Source organism: Fusarium oxysporum, chromosome III (assembly GCF_013085055.1).
Source record: "Fusarium oxysporum Fo47 chromosome III, complete sequence".
Classification (NCBI taxonomy): Eukaryota; Fungi; Ascomycota; class Sordariomycetes; order Hypocreales; family Nectriaceae; genus Fusarium; species Fusarium oxysporum.
The window spans coordinates 3,401,339-3,422,091 of record NC_072842.1 but is presented as its reverse complement, the minus strand read 5'-3'; the positions used below and the strand labels follow the sequence as shown (position 1 = coordinate 3,422,091).

The 20,753-nt window shown below is 49.5% G+C and overlaps 5 protein-coding genes across 5 annotated transcripts; 1 reads left to right on the top strand and 4 right to left on the bottom strand.

Moving 5' to 3' along the window:
* Nucleotides 1-152: 152 nt before the first annotated feature.
* Nucleotides 153-4,753, bottom strand: FOBCDRAFT_24630 (SAC3/GANP/Nin1/mts3/eIF-3 p25 family-domain-containing protein). Its single transcript, XM_031177043.3, has 2 exons — nucleotides 2,649-4,753; nucleotides 153-2,405 (listed from the first exon to the last, which is right to left on the bottom strand). The coding sequence occupies exons 1-2, from the start codon at nucleotides 4,666-4,668 to the stop codon at nucleotides 394-396; spliced, it is 4,032 nt and encodes a 1,343-aa protein (XP_031048176.3). The 5' UTR covers nucleotides 4,669-4,753; the 3' UTR covers nucleotides 153-393.
* Nucleotides 4,749-6,363, bottom strand: FOBCDRAFT_218780 (Low temperature viability protein). The gene is made up of 2 exons (XM_059609509.1): nucleotides 6,281-6,363; nucleotides 4,749-6,226 (listed from the first exon to the last, which is right to left on the bottom strand). The coding sequence occupies exons 1-2, from the start codon at nucleotides 6,295-6,297 to the stop codon at nucleotides 5,017-5,019; spliced, it is 1,227 nt and encodes a 408-aa protein (XP_059466968.1). The 5' UTR covers nucleotides 6,298-6,363; the 3' UTR covers nucleotides 4,749-5,016.
* A 234-nt stretch (nucleotides 6,364-6,597) lies between these two features.
* Nucleotides 6,598-9,063, top strand: FOBCDRAFT_24627 (uncharacterized protein). Its single transcript, XM_031177042.3, has 2 exons — nucleotides 6,598-7,760; nucleotides 7,814-9,063. Exons 1-2 carry the CDS (start codon nucleotides 6,731-6,733, stop codon nucleotides 8,800-8,802), a joined length of 2,019 nt encoding a protein of 672 aa, XP_031048175.2. The 5' UTR covers nucleotides 6,598-6,730; the 3' UTR covers nucleotides 8,803-9,063.
* A 36-nt stretch (nucleotides 9,064-9,099) lies between these two features.
* Nucleotides 9,100-12,424, bottom strand: FOBCDRAFT_24625 (uncharacterized protein). The gene has a single exon (XM_031177041.3). It carries the CDS (start codon nucleotides 12,285-12,287, stop codon nucleotides 9,402-9,404), a length of 2,886 nt encoding a protein of 961 aa, XP_031048174.2. The 5' UTR covers nucleotides 12,288-12,424; the 3' UTR covers nucleotides 9,100-9,401.
* A 2,370-nt stretch (nucleotides 12,425-14,794) lies between these two features.
* On the bottom strand, nucleotides 14,795-18,616 carry FOBCDRAFT_24612 (fungal-specific transcription factor domain-containing protein). Its single transcript, XM_031177039.3, has 6 exons — nucleotides 18,593-18,616; nucleotides 17,895-18,525; nucleotides 17,786-17,814; nucleotides 17,380-17,621; nucleotides 16,623-17,134; nucleotides 14,795-16,572 (listed from the first exon to the last, which is right to left on the bottom strand). Exons 2-6 carry the CDS (start codon nucleotides 18,132-18,134, stop codon nucleotides 14,935-14,937), a joined length of 2,661 nt encoding a protein of 886 aa, XP_031048172.2. The 5' UTR covers nucleotides 18,135-18,525; nucleotides 18,593-18,616; the 3' UTR covers nucleotides 14,795-14,934.
* Between the last annotated feature and the right edge of the window lie 2,137 nt (nucleotides 18,617-20,753).

Here is a 20,753-nt window from a genome sequence, read left to right as displayed (position 1 = left end):
TGTACTGATGCTTATTTACGTTGCTCTTTTCTGAGCGGAGGAGTTTCATGGGTAAACAAACGCGGTGCTTATGTATACGGGCCTTTGCATATAGGGTTTTAGTGGCAAGACACTGTAATGAGAGATGAGTCAAAAGGCAGCGAATGCGTGATGTGACTTGAAATGCAGACGTGTATATTTGCTTGACCATTTCTCCATATAATGCAATGCCTTTCCCAACCAGCTCTAAATCATGCCATCACCTCATATCGACACAGGTACCCGGAGTAACCTTCAAGACTCAAGTGTTGCAATAAGTATGCAACTCGCTTCCATCCAACCACAGGAGTATATACTTTGGATGGCACGTTCATCCTCATTATCAGCAGTCTTTGCTTCTTTATCTACAATTTCTCATATATCTTGATCCCAGGGTGTCGAGCCTCTGCTGATCAGTTCACTCTGCATTCTATCATTCTGGTCTTTGAACCAAGTGGCTCCCTCTTCCATCTCCTCCCTCATAGCACGCAGTTCGTCGATCAGGGTTTGCGCATCGCTCATTACTCGTTTATGCGAGCTGATTTTGGCCAGGTCATCCTGAGCTGGCTCACCGTCATCGTCGGTGGCCCGCTTTCTCTTGTTCTTCGCAGAACTATCAGATTCGGTGGTGTCGACGGTGCCGTGCGACCCAGATAATCGATGGCGTTCCTCAGAATGACCAAGGCCACTTATAGAAGCCCGGCGATTGAAGCCACTACTAGGCGGACCCATACTGCCTGTTGACTGTTTCTTTCCATACTGCATCTCGTTCGCCAGCCTTTCCGGAACAGCAGTTCCATCAGGCATCTGCACAATCCCCATAGCCTTGAGCCGCCAGCGTTCGGATACTCTGCTGACACGATTACTGGGCTCTGGACTTTCGGTATTTCGAGAAACAAGAGGAGGCAGCGAGCGTCTGAAAGTGGCCGATTGATCACCAAACTGTTGCCGAAGAGCTCTAGTCTTGGAGCCACTTCTTGCGAGAGATGAGCTCGATTGTTTGCTGGAGATGGAGCTGGTGGCGGATGGCACCCTACGCACAATCCTGGCCACAGCTTCCTCCTCGTTGTTGATTCCAGATAGAACACCGGAAGCAAGCAGTGCGTCCTCTTCTGCTGCTTGACGGCGCTTACTTGGCTTCTTGTGTTTAAGTAAATCCTTCAGCTCCTCTGGTCGATTCAGCTCGGCGATTTCAGCCTGCTCTCGCGCAGCTTGGCGAGCAGCTTCTCTCTGAGCCTTAGCTTGCGCTACACGCTGTGCTTGATAGTAAGCTCTCATCTGCTCTCGGCCGCTACGACGAAGCTGGCTCAAGCGACGATCACGCGCAATCTCTTTCCAGCGGTAGAAGTATCTAACTGATAAACTGTAGACGCGAAACTTTTGTGCTTCTGCGAGTGCTTGGTCTTCTTCCTCCTTTTGTCTCCTGGCTTCTTCATCCTTGACGTATTTTCGATACACGCCTTGTAGTATATTATCCAACATAAATGCTTGGAATTCGTCCATGAGTCCGCCATCGCCAGTTACGAACCATCTGGTAAAGTCACCCAAGAGGTCACGAGGTGGCGATGGTGGTTCAGGAGAGGGGATGGGTTCCTTTGTTATTTGGGTAGTTGCTGGGGTTGTTGAGAGTTGGAAACCATCACCGTTTGATGCAGGATGGGACAAAGATGAAGTTCCAATCGACGGGAACGAGAATTGAGGTGTTGATGTGGTCGGGGGTTGTGTGTCGAAAATGCCCGTCGCTGGCTTGCTTTGTTCTCCAGTTAACGTAGGTGTTTTGCCTAGGTTGAAAGGTGTTGAAGGTATCGTCGCTTGCGATGTGGCACTGCTGTCGCTTGATGTAGATGGTTTTTGAGGTTGTGTTACGGTAGTAAAGGGACTTGAGGACAGTTGAGGCGTTGGTGGCAATATGTTGATGCTAGGTTGCTTCGCGGGTTGTGCTGAGGAGATGGTGGGAGCATGGAGCTGTGGCTTGTCTGCTGCTATCCCTTTGCTAGAAGTGTTCTCTGTTGAGGCAGCTGCCGGAGTGGCTGGTAGAGAGGAGAAGGTCGTTCCTGTTGCCGTATCTTTCTCACTGGAGGCAGAAAACTGGCTGAATGGACTGCTCTGTGCCTGCTCACCCGAAGTGGTTGGTGGCTTGAAAGAAGAGGCAAACGGGTTCAGTATTGGCCTGTTTCCAGATCCAGGCAGCTGCTCAGGGGTAGGTGCCGGCAGATGAGAAACATTGCCAACGGAGGATGGCGTAAATGCAGATGTTGTGGGTGCGAAGGGGTTGACAGCAGGCCGCTTAGCTGTCGAAGCCAAGCCAGATGCGAATGGGGTTTTCTGAGGTGGTGTTTGTTGCAAACCAGAAGCACTAATCGAGGCGGTTCCGTTGATTGTAGTCCCTAAGCGAATACAAACGTCAGAACCAGTGGTTTAGGCGTGTCTTTGCCAGATTTCCAGTGGTTCGTCTCGAGCCAATGCGTTGTCCTTGATAAATCTCAAGAACTTTGGCCTGTCGAGTCTCCGGCTGAATGCGATTTCCTATTCGCCTGCAAAGTAAAGGTCTTTACATGTAATCGAACATGCAGAGAACCATTGGATGCAGAATCTTTGGCGCAAATTAAACAGTGGGAATGGGGTCTTACCTGAGTTGCCATTGATGGGCTTGTTGTCCCCTCCAGATTCACTAGGCTTGCCAAATGATGAAAATGGGTTTGACGTTGTAGCTTTGGGTCCAGTGGGGATTGTTGGTTTGTCGGTAGTAGGTTTTGTTTCTGGAACAAAAAGGCTTTCTTGAGATGAACCGTTAACTGCAGCCTTAGGAGGATTTGCGCTTTGATAGGTTGTTTGATGTATCAGTTCTGGTAGGGATTTTGAGCCACGCTTCTTTTCGACAAGAGAGTAAGAGAATTGGTGTTGAAGACGAAGGTGAGGTAAAGAACCACGACTGTCCAGTTTCGCGTATTGGCGACTGGCATCGGAGGGGTCCTCATCGCATTGGCTAAATTCGATATTGTGAAGCTCCGCAAATTCAATAGCTTGCTCGATGGTATCGAAGCGAAGAAACTTGTTCAAAACAGCGGCAGTAACGTCCTTGGACGTCTCCCTAGGCCGAGCGAGACCTCTATTGATGGCGGCCAAGATAGCGCGACGAAGCCTGGGAAAGTGGCATTCTGCGAAGCAAGCCATTGTGTAGGAAACTTTAGGATCCTCAACTATTCTGAAATATGATTGATATGCAGCTGATGCGGCTAATGACGGCGCATCCTTCAGAGGCCCGTGAAAGTCTTGGGTATTTTGCAGAGCCTCAACGAGTAGGACGGCCGTACGGACCTCATTGGAGTCCTTCCAGAGGGCAGGTTTCCATTGACGCTGCAACGTTTCTATGATGTTCGAATCGTAGGCATGGAAGATAAGGTAGTATGCCCGGAATTCAGGCTCATTCTCACATCTTATGCCCTGATCATTACAATCATCGTAAGCGTCGCGGAGGGACAAGAGGGCTTTCCCAAGCTGTTCCAATTCCTGCTGTTCCACGAAGTCCTCGGGTGTTTTGCCGTCTCGAGTGAGAAGATGAAGTGCCGTAACATGAAATCGCGCGATGTTCTCCAAAACATAGACCTGGATCTTCATTTCGTCGGGAGTGAGTGACGAAAAGAAGGTGAAATCTCTGCGGATTGCGCGTGTTCTGTCCCATAAAAACCCATGCAAGACTGGTAGGTTGCCGTCGTCACGTAACAGGTCGTCAATCAAATAGTCCAATGTCCTTTTGAGGGCCGGCACGGATCGAACGTCCATGGGCAATGGCGCTTCTTGACCAGCGGCGGAGCGAGCGAGCTTCTTGACCATGCGACGAGTATTCGCGTATGTAGTCTTGGGATTCTTTTCGGGCTGATGAACGTCCATTTCATTAATTCGCGTGATCTTCTCGTACTCAGGGCACATATCCTCACAGATGCCTTTGAAATCGATAGCATCCTGGAGAGTTTTGCGCTTATCTGGGTCATCGATGAGTCCGGCCTTCGTCAGAGATGCGCGCGCCTTATTGCGGTAGGTTTCGTATTTCTCGCGGAACTTTGTCACTTCAGCTTTATTCTTGGGATTCCCAGGTTGAGAAGGCCACTGAGGAGGGTGAATGCCATCTTTACGCAGTTGCTCGTACACCCTTTTCGCTTGCGGATCGTCGGAATGATAGGTATCGGGGATAGGCTCATCGTCGGAGTTGGCGCTTGATGATGAAGTTGGTCGCGACTCGTTACGCGTCGCCACAAAAGGAGTTGATCCATTGCCCCGCGTGTTTTGTCCTGCTTGCTTCCTGGAGAAGGTGGCAGTATTGAATGGGTTTTTCTTCGGATCAGTATTATTCTTTTTTTCGTCACTTTTCCGGTTCTTGTTCCTGCCGCCTCCGTCACTCAGAGTAGCATCCTTGTTTTTGAACCGGTTGTTCGCCTTGCGCTTTGATTCATTGTCGCTCTGGTCGCCAAATGCTGATGATCGCTTGGTTCGCTTCGTCTTTGACGAGTCGCCTGCACTATCAATTCCGAATGCGCTGCCTTGGTTCTCAGAGTTCGTCGCAAAAGGATTGAACGCTGGAGACGGACTCCGCGTTGGCTGGCCGAAGGTCGAAAACATCTGATTTGATGATGCAACAAGCGTCGCACTCATCTAGGAAATCGTCTGGACATGAGGATGAGTTGAAGCCCTCTCTATGCGTGGCGTGACGTGGATATTATGACAAGCTGTGGTTGAGTGATGGAGATAGAATTAATCCATTGAGGCTAGTTCCTATTCTGGAGAGCTATGCTTTGCTTCGTTACACTGGATCCACTCTCACGTGATGACAAAGGTACATGAATGTTCGTACCATGACAGAATGTAAATCGAGTCTCATCCTATCTCCACGCCAGCAAGAACACATGTCTCATTAAAATCCCTTTACTCCTTGAACTCCGTTCTTTTATTCCAGTCCAACAATCTCAAATCTGGTTGATCTCTCATGTGCCAAATCCTCAATTATTTTATCCTGCCGCGGATTCGAGCAGGCCCCAACCCTTTTCGAATCTCTTCCAGTTGCTCGAGGCCTGTTTGAGCCTTAGTCTTCTTGGATGTCCTCTTTCCAGGTTTTGTGAAGTTTCCGAGAAAATCATCCATGATGTTATCAAAATCACCACGAACGGGCCCTTGAACAGTAGACATGGTTGAAACGGCAGACATCGACTGCATGTCGTCCTCCATATCCTCGTTGTATCGCTCCTCAATTTTGTCAAACCTCGCGTCCAAGAGAGTCATCTGTTCAGTTCGTACTAAAGATGAAGAGGTCATGGAATAGCTCGAGTTATCCGTCAGGGCTCCCTTTCTCTTCTTGCGTCGGCCGCCGTGAGTAGTTGTCGTCCAATTAGATTGCATTTCAGACTGTGATGGAGCAACGGGGACCTTGCCGCCCTTTTGCTCCTTCTTGAATTGCTTGAAATCCTCAAGCCAATCTTGAGAGGGCCCCTCCTCGGGTTGCTCTGTCGGTACGAGTTGAGGGATGTTGTCATCTTTGTACTCTTTGTTTGGCTTGGCTGTAGCATCTGATTCCCAGCCGTCATCCTCGTCAAAATCTGCGCCGTCAAACTCATAATCTTCCAGTTCGCGACCGTCCTTGGCAAGCTCCTTGAAAATATCGTCGTCACCATCGTCAACATATGCGTCGTCTTCCAAGGCCTCAAGGACTTCTCGAAGACGAGGATCCATATCGGGTTGAAATCCCTTGATAGAATCAGGAATATCCTGTTGGGCCTCGTAGGTCACCCTTGTAAGATTCTTGGATGGAAGAATTTCGTCATCGAGAATATCGCCTGCGTTCTGCTCAATGTCCAGCTTCTTGAGTGCATCCTCAAGTGACTGTTTCTGCTTTCCTTTGCCCTTGTTTGCAGTAGCCGTCGACTCCACAAAAACAACCTCTCCGCCACCAGTGTTGAGATCACGCAGATGTTGCATGTAATCGTATTCAGAATCATCAAAGTAAACACCATAACTAGCTGCCTCGCCCTCGTTCGCGCGGACATCTTCGGCCTCATAACCTAGTTCAGAAGCCAGATCATCGAGATCCTTCGATTTGGATGATCCCTTCTTGGTCTGGGTAGGGTTGAGCACCATTGCAGGTGCATTCTCGTCGTGGATGAGAGGGTCATTTTGCGGTCGGTGCACCAGGGTAAAGTGCTGAGCAGACTTTTTGTCGCTACATGATCTGTATCAGCACACTATGGTCTCGTATCTACCACGGAGTACTTACATCCACTTTCGAGGCATCTTGGCGGTTTGAAGCAACAAGAATTTAGTTGTTAGGTGGGAGTGGATGTTGGGCTTAGACAACACTCATCCGGGTACAGAAAATCTAGCGGGGTGGGAAAAAAATCCTTATCATATACTCCACAGTTATCCCAGACCCTGTCAGATCATTCGCACAGTATAAAGCCCTATATCATTGCAGAGGTCTATAGTGCGGAAACAGTAATTGAAACACCGTTACGGACCCCGAAAAATCCATTTGCCCCTCCAAGAACAGTCATTATTCAGCGGGGCACAGAGTTGATCAGTAGACAGCCCTCTCAGATCAATCCAACTCAGTTTTTACACAACATCAATAATATCTTGAGAGGTATTGCGACTTGGAGCAGCCGTTCCTCGTATATTAGCTGCCGAAGCACACCAACCGAATACTACACTCTATATCGACGTCAAAATGGTTCTGGCAAAGTCCAAGAACTCGGTCGGTTTGGGCAACGCCCTCATGAACGATCGCTTCGGTAAAGGCAAGGGAACCGACAGGAAGCGAACTTCTGCCATCACCAGAACAAACCACGCCACAGGCGAACAATATCTTGTCAACGAGAAGAAGGATGCTGCTTGGGTCAAGATGCGCTCCGTTACGGAGCAAGGCGACCTGGATGAGTTCCTGGCCACCGCCGAGTTGGCTGGTACCGATTTCACAGCCGAAAAGACCAATAATGTCAAGATTATCCATACAGACCAAAAGAACCCGTATCTTCTTTCAGCGCATGAGGAGAGAGACGTTCTTGGAAAGCACAAGCAGCATAAAGGTCGTTTGACTGTCCCCCGAAGGCCCAAGTGGGATTCTACAACAACACCTGAAGAATTGGACGCACGAGAGCGAGAGAGCTTCCTTAATTGGAGACGTGGCTTGGCCGAGCTGCAAGAGAATAATGATCTTCTTATGACACCTTTTGAGCGAAACTTAGAGGTTTGGCGGCAGCTGTGGCGAGTTATCGAACGATCGGATCTTATTGTCCAGATCGTCGATGCCAGAAACCCTCTCCTATTCCGTTCTGAGGATCTTGAGTCATATGTCAAGGCTGTTGATCCCAAGAAAGAGAACCTTCTTCTCATCAACAAGGCAGACATGATGACACCCAAACAGAGAAAGGCTTGGGCAAAGCACCTAAAGGAGGCTGGCATTGCGTATCGCTTTTTCTCCGCCGAGCTGGCTAAGGCAGAGAACGAGGCGAGGGAATTCGACGATTCAGAAGATGAGTCGCCTGCTGGGCCTTCGTCAGAATCCGCCCAGGAGGATCAGGGCGAGGGTAGCGACCAAAAAGAACAAGAAGGTGCTCCATTGACTCAAGACTTTGTGCAACAGAGCCAAATTGATAAAGAGGCAAACGCGGCAGAGGAAGCCGACGATATTGATACACAGATTCTTACAGTTCAAGAGCTGGAAGACATCTTCCTGAAACATTCTCCCGCAGACGCAGGTGAGATATACCAAAATAAAACTCCACAAACAATTCAGCTAATGCATCAACAGGTTCGGATCACAAGCTGCAGGTTGGCTTAGTTGGTTACCCCAACGTTGGTAAATCCTCTACTATCAATGCTCTCATTGGTGCAAAGAAAGTTTCAGTCTCTTCAACTCCGGGAAAGACCAAGCACTTCCAGACCATTCACCTCAGCGAACGTGTCATCCTCTGCGATTGTCCTGGTCTTGTCTTCCCCAACTTTGCTACCACCAAGGCTGATCTTGTTTGTAACGGTGTTCTCCCCATCGACCAGCTTCGCGAGTTCCAGGGACCCGTGGGCCTCGTCACTCAGCGAATCCCTCAACCTTTCCTTGAGGCAATCTATGGTATTCATATCCGCACCCGAGCCATCGAGGAGGGTGGTACAGGGATTCCTACAGCTGCTGAGCTGCTCCGTGCATATGCCCGCGCCCGTGGTTTCCAAACCCAGGGTCTTGGTCAGCCAGATGAGTCCCGCGCTGCTCGATATATCCTCAAGGACTATGTAAATGGCAAGCTGCTATTCGTTTCACCCCCTCCTGGAATTGAGGATGCGGCCGACTTCAACCGAGGGCTCTATGATGAAGAGCACCTCCCTGAGAAACGACGAGCTGCCCTAAGTGCCGCTATGGATCAACTCTCAGTCATCGACCCAGCCAGCAGCGAACCTTTCCTTGCCATGGACGACGATGCTGTTGACCTTGCCTCTACCATCGATGTTCCCCTACCTGCAGGCCCAAAGTCCAAGAAGATCGACAAGGGTTTCTTCGGTCCTTCTAGTTCTCAAGGTCACGTTAGCCGGCCTTTCAACTACCAGTATTCGGAGCAGGGTAAGGAAGATCCTCTGGCGGGTAAACACCTGTCCGGCCGCAAAGCACGTACAGCGGTCGCTCTCGAGAATGGCCTTGACCCCAAGGAGGTTCAGATGGCGTCAAGCAAGAAGCACTTTAAGGGTAACCCTAAGGGTGGAAAGGGTAAACGTCGCGCTGCCCGCAGAGCAGGAGACGATGATGATTGAGCTAAAGCGGAGGGAAAAGAGAAAACGGGAACTGAAAATCGGATACACTGGCATTGAAGAGGAACAAAAGGTGGGCTTCGGAAACCGGGTGCATTGGGTCTGGCAGAAAAGGATCTTGTTATGGGTAGGGTTTAGGACAAGCTATGATACTACACATGTTTTGACCATGACGGTCAGTTATGGAATCGAAATGAACTTTTGCTTTTTAGGCTTGGAATCATTGTTAGATTACGGCTCAGCATCAGTGATTACCAAAGTTACCTGGATGATTTGATTGATATTTCACGTTTCTTCTGACTCACATATCTAAATAAGTACTACGCTAAGATCTCATAACAAATAGGAAATATGGGTATTGACTGTCTACACTGTCCGCAGTTCGCCCAAGGAAAGACCGTATCGTCGAAACAAAAGGAAAAATTCAAATGCTAAGTCCATGTATGATGAGTCCCAGTGGTTCCCCAACTCCACAAAGCAAAAATTTGCCCCCATGATAGTCGTTGTGGTGTGTTCAATGCTCAGGTTCATAGGTTCGTGGTCAAGTGCAAGTATGTTAACACAAGAGTAAAGGCTTCGTTGCTCGTGCTGGTATACCAGCTTCATCTGACACTTCCCCGTGATTCTCTGCCTCCTCTCGATTCTCGACCGCCTTTCGATTCCCGACGGTCCTCGGATTTGAGGAACAGTCGCTTTGTGCCACCAATTCTACCGAGCTCACCAAACTGGCTGCTCGTTGATGGCAGCCGACTTCGCTCGCCGCTAGCGATTCTGACCTTTTCCTTGACACTTGCGACCCATGCTTTGTTCTCCTCACTCATCTCAACTTTCTTGCCTGTAGGCCCCGCAAGTCCAAGGAAAGAGCTCTCGTCTTCATTCCAATCAAGGTGAGAGTTGGACCGCGACCGGTTGAACACTTCTGAGGGATCCTCCTCACCAAGCGCAGGGCCAAAGGCGTACGTTTTGGTATTCAGCTTAGGTGCTTCACTACCCACGGCACCAATGCTCCGTCGCGTCTTACGGACAGACAAAGGGGACATAGGAGATAATTCAACCGCAGATTGGGGTCGTCCATTTGGACTTGAGCCCATATTAGACCTTGATGCCCCAGGAGATTCTGGAAGAACCTCGACTTTGGCGTTGGCTGTAGCAGATCGGCGTTTGTGGTGGCTAGCGTACTCCTTGAGATATTCGCCTAGATCTGCCCAGCCGCCACCCACACGAACCATGACGCGTTCCCCCTGTTCGCCAACACAGCGAATGAACAGTTTAATTGGAGCCTCACCGGACGAACGAGAAAGATGGTAGACCTTGATCTCGTGGTGGCCACGGTTTCGTACCCTCGTGTTCTTGGCAGGCGAAAGGGTGAATGAGGGCGTGCCAGCACGGGATGAAAGATTCGAAGCGCTTCTTCGGAAAGGCTCGATGGAAGGCCTCTTTCTGATACGTGGCAGCTGCACATCCGGGGGATTCAGGTTGACTCTCGAAGAAGAGTCATTAGTTAGCTTGATCTTGGCAGGTATCGAGTCAATGATCTGACTGATTTGTTGTTGCAGGTGCTGATCGCCAACGCTGCTGCGGCGGTCGAAAGTAGTGGAGTACTCAGCGATTGAGAATGAATCGTCAAAGTCTTCGTTGAACGAATCCTCAATTCGCATATTGGACATATCTAGATCATCGATGTTCCGATCTGGCAATAGAGGGCTATCCAGAGGTGCCAAAGAGGATTCCCGTGAATCCATAGGTAACATGGGCGGAGTACTGGGGGGACTAGCCTGAGTGTATTCCGCTTCACGAATTCGGGTTCGAGGAATGTCAGGAGAAGCAGATACCTCAAGTGGATCACTAGATAGGCCGCCGAAATAGCTCGACGAAGGCTGAGTGACAGTAAGAGTCCGGGATGGATCAATTTTCTGCCTTGGAAGAGGAAGAGGTCGAAGTGGTGGTAATTCAGGAGAGATATCTCGATCGAAATGGTGTGTGAAGCTGTGGTCAGGTGTTTCGGGGTACTGAGTTGACATTATTGAGGAGTTAAAGTCTTGCTCGATGCTTGGTGTTGGTAATTGGGACTGGACTGGCGTTACGTCTCTGGTACCGTCAAAGGTGTGGTTCTCATCCTCGTAGGATTCGTCGACTTCTTCGATGGGGAGAAACGAAGGGCTTTCGGGCTCACTCTCTGATGACGGATCTCTCCTATACCACTCTGGTACAACTGTCTCGGACTCCGAAACGCCAGAAGGCACCCTAGCTTTCGTGGGTTCCATAGCTGAGTTGTCGGAGTCAGTGACTGCCACTTTCTTGGGCGGTAGAAGCAACGGGATGGGCACAACAACAGCCCCAGCTTTGACAGAGCTCTCATCATCGTTATCAGATTCATCGTCAGTCAAACTGTCAACGAGTGTAGTAGACTTGTCAGATGCAGTGTTGTATTTCACTGGTGATGGAGAGCGAGGAGGCCCCGAGGGTTCGGGAGGAGCAGTCCTTTCAGTGTGTCTGATCTTCCTCTCACATACCACAACCCATTCACCGTAGCTCGACTCTACAGCTTCCATTCGATCCAACCAATCACTGGGGAGCGTGTCAGGTAGTCCTTCCAAGCAGTCTAGCATATAATCAAGCGACCGGCCAGGACAGACGATTAGTTCGCCGAGATGCCCTTTCATCACATCAAATGTATTTCTCGTAAGTGCTGAATCTTGCAACGGAGTGTTGTCGTCTTTCTTGGGTGTGTCTTTTGTGGGGATAGAAATGGCCTTAAAAGCAGATTTAAGCGCAACTTCAGCGTCCTCAAGGGCAAGTAGAACAGTCGGTATGCGACGCAGAGCGCAAAGTCGTAGGTTCCAAGTGTGTAGTAAACGAGTCAACTTATCCAAGACGGGCAGCGCCTTCAGAACAATCGCAGTAATCACTGCAGTGTGGTCCTCCATGCGATTATAGCTGGAACGCGATAACTGACCAGCTCCAGTGAATTCAGCAAGTGGTGTACCTGGTCTGGATAAGGGAAGGATATGATGGTTGAGGACATGGACTTTAATGTCTTCGAGATCAAGGTCTGACAAATCACGCTGAATTTGAGCCAGCCTCTGCTCATATTTTGACACATCTCGAGCAAGCAAACTCCCCATCCACTGATCCTCGTCGTCCCCTGGGACGGTAAGTTGCATTGATCTTCGTTTGCGCTCTTCGTTGCTGGGCATTAGAAACCCAGCAGACCCCGGTTCGGAGGGCCACGGCCACGACTGAAGTTCCTCAAACCATCCCCAGATTGTGTATGACGCAAGAGCGGTGCGATTGATGAAATCTCGCTCCTTAGAGGAGGCATTGTCCAAGGACGTGCGAAGGGCGCCAGTAGCTGTGTTCAGCGCATCGACGACAGTAGCAGGACCGAGATTCACAATAATATCTTCAGTAAGTTTGTTCTTCGGAGCCGGTGAAGTGGCGGCGGGATCGCGCGCCTGCTTGGCGACTTGGGCGTTGAGATCGGTCATGGTTATTATCCAGCAGACAGACAGGCTCGAATCGGGTGGATGGATCGTAGAATCATGATCTGTCTAGGAACCTGGGGACATGTCGATGGGGTGGGGATGAGTGGAGGTTTTGATGCCCATATCGAAGAAGATACGTCAGAAATTGTGTCGTCAGATAGGTCGCTGTCAGGTCGGAAAAGTCCTTGTGGTGTTTGCTAGTTAATGCGATCAGGTGGAGCTTCTTTGTTCAAAGGGTGCAAGGTTTCATGCAGGTTGGAAGACCGCTCAGTTACGAATTAAAGAAGTGAAGCTGTGTGGCACCGAGTCGCGCAACTGAAGAAGCTCTTGGGCTTAAGGGAAAGGGAAAAAAGCAAGTTGAAAGTGGATCCGAAGAGGTAAGGAGCGACAAAGAGGGCCTTTGGAAGGCCACTCTGGGAGCTGAAAGGGAACGAAGCAATCGCCGATGGGAGATGGCGGTCAAAGAGTTGCGCAAAGAAGAGTTGAGTTTGACGTGGTTTGGGTTGACGTGTGAGGTTCTTGTGTGGGCCACGGTCGCGTTGCGTTTCGTTGCGGAGGCCTGTAATAAATGAGGTTTACACTGAATTGGCGGCAAGGATGGGGCTTGCGTAAATAGCTTGTCGTATTTAGCGCCCTGGTCAAATGAATCCAAAACCACTGGTTCGTCACCCACGATTCGTGACCATGGATAAGAAGGAAAAAGAAAGTCGGTTCGATTGGCCGGATGCCCTGTGCGCAATGTAGTGAAATAGAAACACTGTTCAAACTGAGTATCGTCAATTTGACGTCGTTGGAACTTTGCAAGAGCTAGGCTGTTGGTTGGCACGATGGAATGGCCGGATCTGGACAAGATCTTGTTTAGAGAAACCGGTAAGAGTTTGAGTACCGAGTGAACAAAAGAATGCAAACAGTATGCACAGCTGAGGTACAGAGATAAAAACAATAATTATGATAAAAGCGTTGAAGAATCAGCTTTGGTGACGTTGGACGATGAGCTTCGGAGCTGCGACCACTTTGCTTGAAGGGAGGGATATCAGTGAATGAAAGAGCAAACTCAGGGAAGATGAAGCGGCAACGAAAGGTACAACGACAATTGACGGATCAGGTATAATGCAAAGATGCCAAGAATACAAAGAATAATAACCATAGTCGCAAGATTTAGTCAAGGAAAAGAAGATATGTTGGAGTGATGATTGTTGAGAGGCCTACGTTGTAAGGAAGAGAAAATGAGCTCGGGACCCTCACTATAGGATACATAGAGTGCTGTGCACCTAAGGTAGTGTTTTCCCTCCAGGTATCAACCTGGCGGATGCTAGAGACATCCATGTCTTCCGTTCAAGTACAGCTGCTAAAGTATCAAGTACCTAGAGGTAATCAAAGAGGAAATCCCTTCTTCTCGCCTGGTCTCGGTTGCGCCCCATATTCGCCTCCCTTTCCTCCACTCTCTAATATGAGGCCAAGACCTGGCTAACGAACTTGACCACCTCGTAACGTTGACGGAAAGGAGATCCTCTTTATTCCATCACAGGCTGGCCCATCAACCGTCAACGGTGATATTATTAGCTCGATTGCCCTGTACGACCAAGCCAGGGCATCGAATTAGGTCGATTTGGCCCTTGTCAGTTTTCAATATCTTGATCCATCGTATCCGTAGCTTCTGTTCCTGCATATCACTAAACACCATCGTGAGCATGTCTACGCAGCACCAAGACAACAAAAAGGGGGTGGTTTGAATAGGCAGAGACATTCGAAGTTAGCTATCCATTCCTCTGATGGCCTTTTTACATCCATCCCATCTGTTCATGTCTTGCCTATCAGTTATGATCACAAGACCCCCGTCTCGTTCGTACCTATCCTGCCCCTGTTAACCGTCACCCTGTCAGCCATCATGATGCTAGTTGTCAATGTCAACAAATAGATTGCGCCATACCCAATCGTCCTGCAATTCATTACCTGCCACATTAAATTACATACTCCATCCCAAACTTCTCGCTTCATGTAGCCGACACCTATAATAACATCGCACTGTGAGGTCCGTTGGTTCAACCTTGCTACTTCTTGTTCTCCAAAGTCTCAATGTGCTCCCCTGCAAGTTTTGGTCATCTTGAGCTAAGAGGACAGGATAACGGAACCACATGCTTTCGCTAATATTAAGTACAACACAAGAATCTTCCCGCTATTCAGGGCATCCGAGGGTTTTCATAACTCACCAAAATAGAACTACAGATGCTATAACAGACGTCACATCAAATATTCATGGTTCAAGTTGGGTTTCGTTACCATTCAACTACAAAATACATCTTCAAGTTGACAAGAAAAACAAACAGCAACAAGTTTGAGCCCCTGGAGGCGTCCCTTTCCTGTCTGTAGGTGATATCAAACGCCAAAATCAATGTCTTCATAAACAGTCGTCCCAAGCGTTGCTTTTTGATGTCCTTAAAAACATTAAGTCATATCCCTGTCCAACAAAAATATATCCGACGTCCCATTCCAAAACATAATGCGCCGCCTGGAGCAACAGCCCAAACGCCCCGTCTCGAATGCAGACACATACAACAGGTAATGCAAAAATGAAACAAATGCAAGGCTCCGTCCAAAAGATCATCCATCCAGAATTGTGTTGCAATACGGAAGTTGAAGCGTCTTGAAACTACGCCGGGGCAGGAATCTCGCGGTTCTCGGTTTGCCGGGCTGCATCGACCTCGGCATTAATAGCCCAGGTCAGCGCCTGTTCTGCCGACATAGTAGGCTCCTCAACGCCCAATACCCCGGCGATCAAATTATCGTCTTGATTGTTCACTCCCTCCGGGGGGAATTGCAGCCACTGGTCAACGTCAAAATCGGTTCCGGCCACAGCATTCCAGTCGAACTCGTCGTGGCCTTGCATGAAATCGAGATCCATGTTGCCAACATCCAGTTGAATTTCCTCTGATCCAGCACTGACGCTCGGTGTCAAGCCAGCGGCAGGAGACTCCATCTCCGTCTGGGGAGGTGAGTTTGTGGGCATCTCCAAAGCTGCAGCGTTGACAGTATTTGGTGGCATCATGGTTGGTGCTGCCACAGGCTGAGGCTCCTTCGGCTTCTCATTAAATAGCGACTCGGAAGCAGTCATGTACGGCGCATTCTCGGGAGGTGGTGTTTGAGCGCTGAATTCGATTGGTACCCGTTTCATCATGGCTAGGGTTGAAGGGGCAACGCTGGAGTTGATATCAATCGCAGCCTTCCGCAGAGCAGCATCAAGAAACCCGGTTGCGTAATCTGCTGCAGCATAGACCTCTCGGAGCTTCTCCATAACCCGCATACACTGGCGGAATCCTCGTGTGGCACGCTCCCGAGCCTGGGGCGTGGGGTTCTTCATCTCAAGGAGGTGAATGATCATTGCAGGAAGAATAACCGTCACACCAGTCGTAGGTAAGAATCGCTCTAACCGATATTGGTGAAGCTCCGTAGCCATTCGGGTAATATGCATCGCAGCATCACGAACCCGTAGTCGAGACATATCTTGTACTTGTCGGGATGTTGTCGGGGCCTGGAGAGGCGACGATGGCAGGAACTGGGGTCGGTGCAGAGCCGATATGGTAGTGTAGTATACCATGTGCAGGAGTGTCCTCTGAACAGCAATTGTTGATCGTCCGTCTTTGACATCCAAGGGTGTCAGGGTGCGGTACTGGCAGCAGGCTGGTAGCGACTCAGCCCATGCCATAAGTTCGTGATCCACCTCAGTGACGCTCTCAACGTTATCTAACTGCTTATTAGGGAAAAGCATCATAGTGCTGTTAGTAGTATTTTCGGGCTTCATCTTATCCCGGATCAAAACTGAATACTGCGCCTTCAGCATGCGGCTAATGCACACGCACAGCTGAGCCTTGGCAATGCACATGATAGCCAGCTCTCGCTGCATGTCGAGATTGCGAACCAATGCACAGCTAGCTGGGATAATGGTATTGTTCTCGGGGAGGACCTCGATGTCAAAGTCGCTCTCCTCGAGCATGGGCACATCGAAATCTTCGTCCTTAATACGTGTGGGCCGTCTCATGCCGAGGGCGATGAGGCGATCTCGCATAAAGCAAGACCACCATATTCGCTTCCAGAGCTTTTGTTTTGCTGGAGCCATGCTTGTGGACCCGGGATTTCGATGAAGGCCAATAGTGTGTGCCAGTGAGATGGCCACGCCCATCCAGTGCCATGTGTCTTTCTGGTCATCTGGCGTCTCATACCAATACGTCATCAAAAGCAAAGCTTGTACGAGGACAAGGCGATCTGACTCGTAATCGAAGTCGTATAGTAACTATTGGCGGATTAGTTCAGCAAGTTCCACGTGTTCGGAGCCTTACTTACCCTTGTCTTTTGAAAGAAGGACTTGCGAGCTGCTTTTCGAGTGGTGTAACCACCCTCACGAAGGTACTTCATGTCTACAAAGGCTGACGCAGCGAACATTACAGCCTGGTAGAGGAAGAGACTTGTCTGACCATTCTTTCCATCACGACTGTTGATGATACCGAGAAAGTTGTTCAGGTCCATAAGCGGCATATACGGGTGCACATATTCGACATAAGCCTGAAGGAGTGCATTTTGTAGTGGCAGGGTGGGCACCGATAGTGCGCCCTTAATCTTGAGATAATCGACATCTTCAGGCGCGATCTTATTTGGCAGAGGTCGTAAAAATGCAGGGAACTGAGGTGCCGGGGTGTCCTTCTCCTCGAGAGAACCGAGCAATTGAGTGGTACGCAAGTTATCGAAGAACGCAGGGTCCGGGATGATGCTACCCCATGACGACCGGTGTGCGTTAGATTCTATTGACTGGATCTTATTGAGTGAGCTGGAATCTCGGCGGTAGCCAGAGCGTTGATCTGGGTCTTGTGGTCAGCCATAGTTCGGTTCCCGCGCATTCCATCATCAACCGTCGTCAAATTTCCATGTGATCAGGAATGTAAGCACTGTGGAGTACATGAAGAAAGCGGGCCAGGGGCGGCTGAAAATGCGGAGAACGGAGTTGTTCCCCCAAAAAAGAAAGCCACTAGCCAATCGAGAGGGCTGGCTACGGCGCACAAAACGAGGGTTGAAGTTGGAGGTGGAAAGTAGCGCAAAAACTTACATATCATGTGAGGCACATGGCTATCAAGGGCGGAACTGTTCAGAAAAGTACTGGGTGCGTCAATGCTGCTGGTCGAAATGGCTGAGCCGCTGCTGGGACGTCGAAGGTCGGCTGTGCTCATGCCCACAGTCGCACTCTTGCTGGGACCTGTGGGATTCCCGTTGCTGGCCGTTGTTTTGCAACGCAGCTGAGCTTCTGTGGAGACAGACTGGCCCGCTGTGCTGGCCGTATAAAGATTCTTCCTGCGGCGGCGGTTAGCAACGTAAACTCAACGTAATTTTTTCTCTGGGGCGTTTTGCGTGACATGACGCTTTCGAATGAGCTCCATTCGTACCGGCAGCCGGTACAAGGGGCCGGAATGGAGTCGATCGGAACACGATGCCCGGAAAACGTTGGGATAACTTACTTTCGCCTGCGGCTTTCTTGGACAACGCACTGCTCAGATGTCAGTCATGCTCTAAAATTCAGGGCGGGGATTGACTGTTTTGTCCAGAATCCAAGAGTTAGAAACGTACCTCAACATTGTCCCAGCGACAATTTCCACAAGGGGCTCCTTCGACTACGTCGCATCGGACTTTTCGTGCCCGGCAGGACACGCAAGCACGGGCAGCGCGTCGCTTTGTGATCTTTTCCGGTTGCTCCGAGTCGCCAGAAGGTGAGGCTCTCTTCTTGCTGTTCTTTTCGTTGGAAGCCTTTACTGAGGTTGCTGTTGGCGATGGCGGGGCAGCCGAGCCCTGTGAAGCTTCTGTTTGCATGGCTATAGTTGTTGTCGATTGACAACTCCAGTTATGGTAATTCCTGGTATGAGCTTGTAACTGACAATCCAATAAGTGCGTAATGCTGTCTGAAGATCTTCGATGTGGCGGTACTAGGTCTTGCAAAAATTAAATTGGTGAGAGAGGGCAGTAGTCGTCGTTGTGATAAATCATTGAAAGGTTCGATTTGGCCAGATACAAGCGGTAGAGTGGAGAGTTCAGATTAATTTCAGTCGTTTGTCGTCGAGATTCAATATGTCTATCGTAGCGTGGTTGTTGTCTTTTGTTTACCCAGAGACTGGTGGGAAGTAAGGTAGACGAGGCTGGAAGAGTGATGACAGGGACAGGCTGAGGCTCAAATGTCGAGCTCAATCTGAATTAGAGCGAATGCCTAATCCCCGTCAGAATGAGATAGTCTGGGATGATTCACGATCAAAGAGGAACAGAGGCACACCAACAGGTCTGGCGCAAATGGAAGTTTGAAGCCAAGGGGATGGAAATCCGGGGGATGGTAGGTGGGGGGTGCGGAAGGTTATTATATTCTCATCACTAGTCTGGCAGAGCCATGTTAGTCACGGAGGGGACAAGAAGCAGTTTGATCGATGAGAGCAAGTACAAGCACGAAGGTAGCCAAGTGGAGGAGGGTGTGCACGAGGCATTTGAGGGTCTTTGGGCGAGGGTGTCGATGGCGTTTGAGCGCCCAGGACAGGGCTCATCGAGGGTGGGCCTAACGAGTCCACAAGAGGAACCTGGATGATGGGTAATTTAGCGCTGGTTGTTCCTACTGTAAGCGGAGAGCTACTCCCAAGCTGGCAAGGCCCTTCTGGCAGGGGGCAAGTCTGGAGGTGGCACCCTTCGCCGTGACATTGGGGTGCGCCTGGATGTGGGGATTTACCGGTGACGATACAATGGCAGAGCTAATAACTACACATTAGCAAAAGACAAGAAAATAGAAGTGAAAATCAACGTCAGTGTGTTGAATTTACGTTTGTGCGATAAGCCAAGGGAGCGAGATGTAACCATGTAATCGTTAACTACGAAGACTTGATGTAAATTATCAACTTCTTACACAGCCAAGCATCTCATATCTGGGCATTGACGAAATCCTGTCATCTGTCTGGGCACTTGTCACTTGACTTATTGTTGGCAGCTAATAAACTTGTACTTGGAATTGCGTTCATGCTTAGCAATGTCCTACCATAGTATGCTAATCTGACAAAAGAGGTTTGCTCTGGGAGCTTCAATAGTGGATAGAAAGTTTTAATTAATCAGGAGACGTTTTGGTTCATATATAATTCTTTGTCCGCCACAATCCATCCCTTGAGTCTGGTCTTTTCTTCCCCTCCTTTCATTTTTATTTTCACTCTAATCAGCCACCAGGGCGTCGAGACCACCTCTTGGCGTTTGCGGGACCAGATGCAGGTCTCTTTCTTGAGCCATGCTCTCTTGGTCCGGGGTTAGCGTTTAAAATCTTGCCGGGTATGGGCGGACACGACCGGCGAGACCTGCACCTCGCGGTTGATTCCTGCCATTATCCTCAACTATGTTTGGAAACCTATCAAAAGCAATCCAGCTTCTCTCAATGTGCTGCGCTGGATCACCCAGGGGCTTAGCTCAAGATTGAACGTCCACAACACCTCCCACCTTGTGAGATGCCGGCCCCACGCAAGCACGGGCGCTGCAACACCGGCATTGAAGAGGCTGACAACTCTAAAGCTGGCAACAATACACATTAGATGAGCAGCTAATACGAATGGCGGAGAGATCGCCAGTATAGCTCTTTGCGTTACCATGTATTGGGGTTCTCTAGATTCAGCAATAATTCGAGATCCGAGGATATGGGAAGGTGATATTGACGACATTTAGTCTGAGAGCGACACATTCACATCACATGTTGTTATTATCTGCCAAGCAAAAGAAGCAATTCAATTGACACATTTCCCAAGCCACCGTAAGTTTTTTTTTGTGGTATTCTAACTCGAAAGGCCTTCAGCGACAGAAACCTCATCACGTATTAATAAAACTTCTCCAAACTTTACCCCGACTTGGAGAGATATGTAAGTACGGTAGTACCCACATGCTGTCCCTCATCTTCATGATGTGACTGTCTTTTTCCCCGTTCTCCCCACAATGAGACTCAAGAAACTGGCCACGTAAGTAAGCCAATAGGTACCACAGGTCCAATGTTTCCAGATGCTGATTCCACATTTTGGACGAGCTAAGTTAGTCCAATAGCTCTCCCTGAGAAACAATTGACCAGAACTGACCTGAGCTGCCGTCCCCAGTATCCGTGCTGACTGCCCAATGTGTCCTCCCCGATCCCAACAGCGTTCCTCTCCCCACAGTTTGTCAGTGTAGTGTGGGGAAGCCAATCACCGATAGTCCTTGACCATCCTAATCGAGTCAGCCGCTCCAGTATCGACAGGGGTGGGCGTGAGCTTCGGAATCGGAAAGGTCGAATCGAATCGGCGCAGACATCACGAGGCGCTGCAAACGCAGAAATGCGGCCTGTTAAAGAACAAGAAAATAACCAAACCTACAGTACGGTATCGATACTGTGCATCGACTCAACATTCGAGCAAGGGCTATTTCTCCTCGTCATCCTTCCATTGCAGTCTT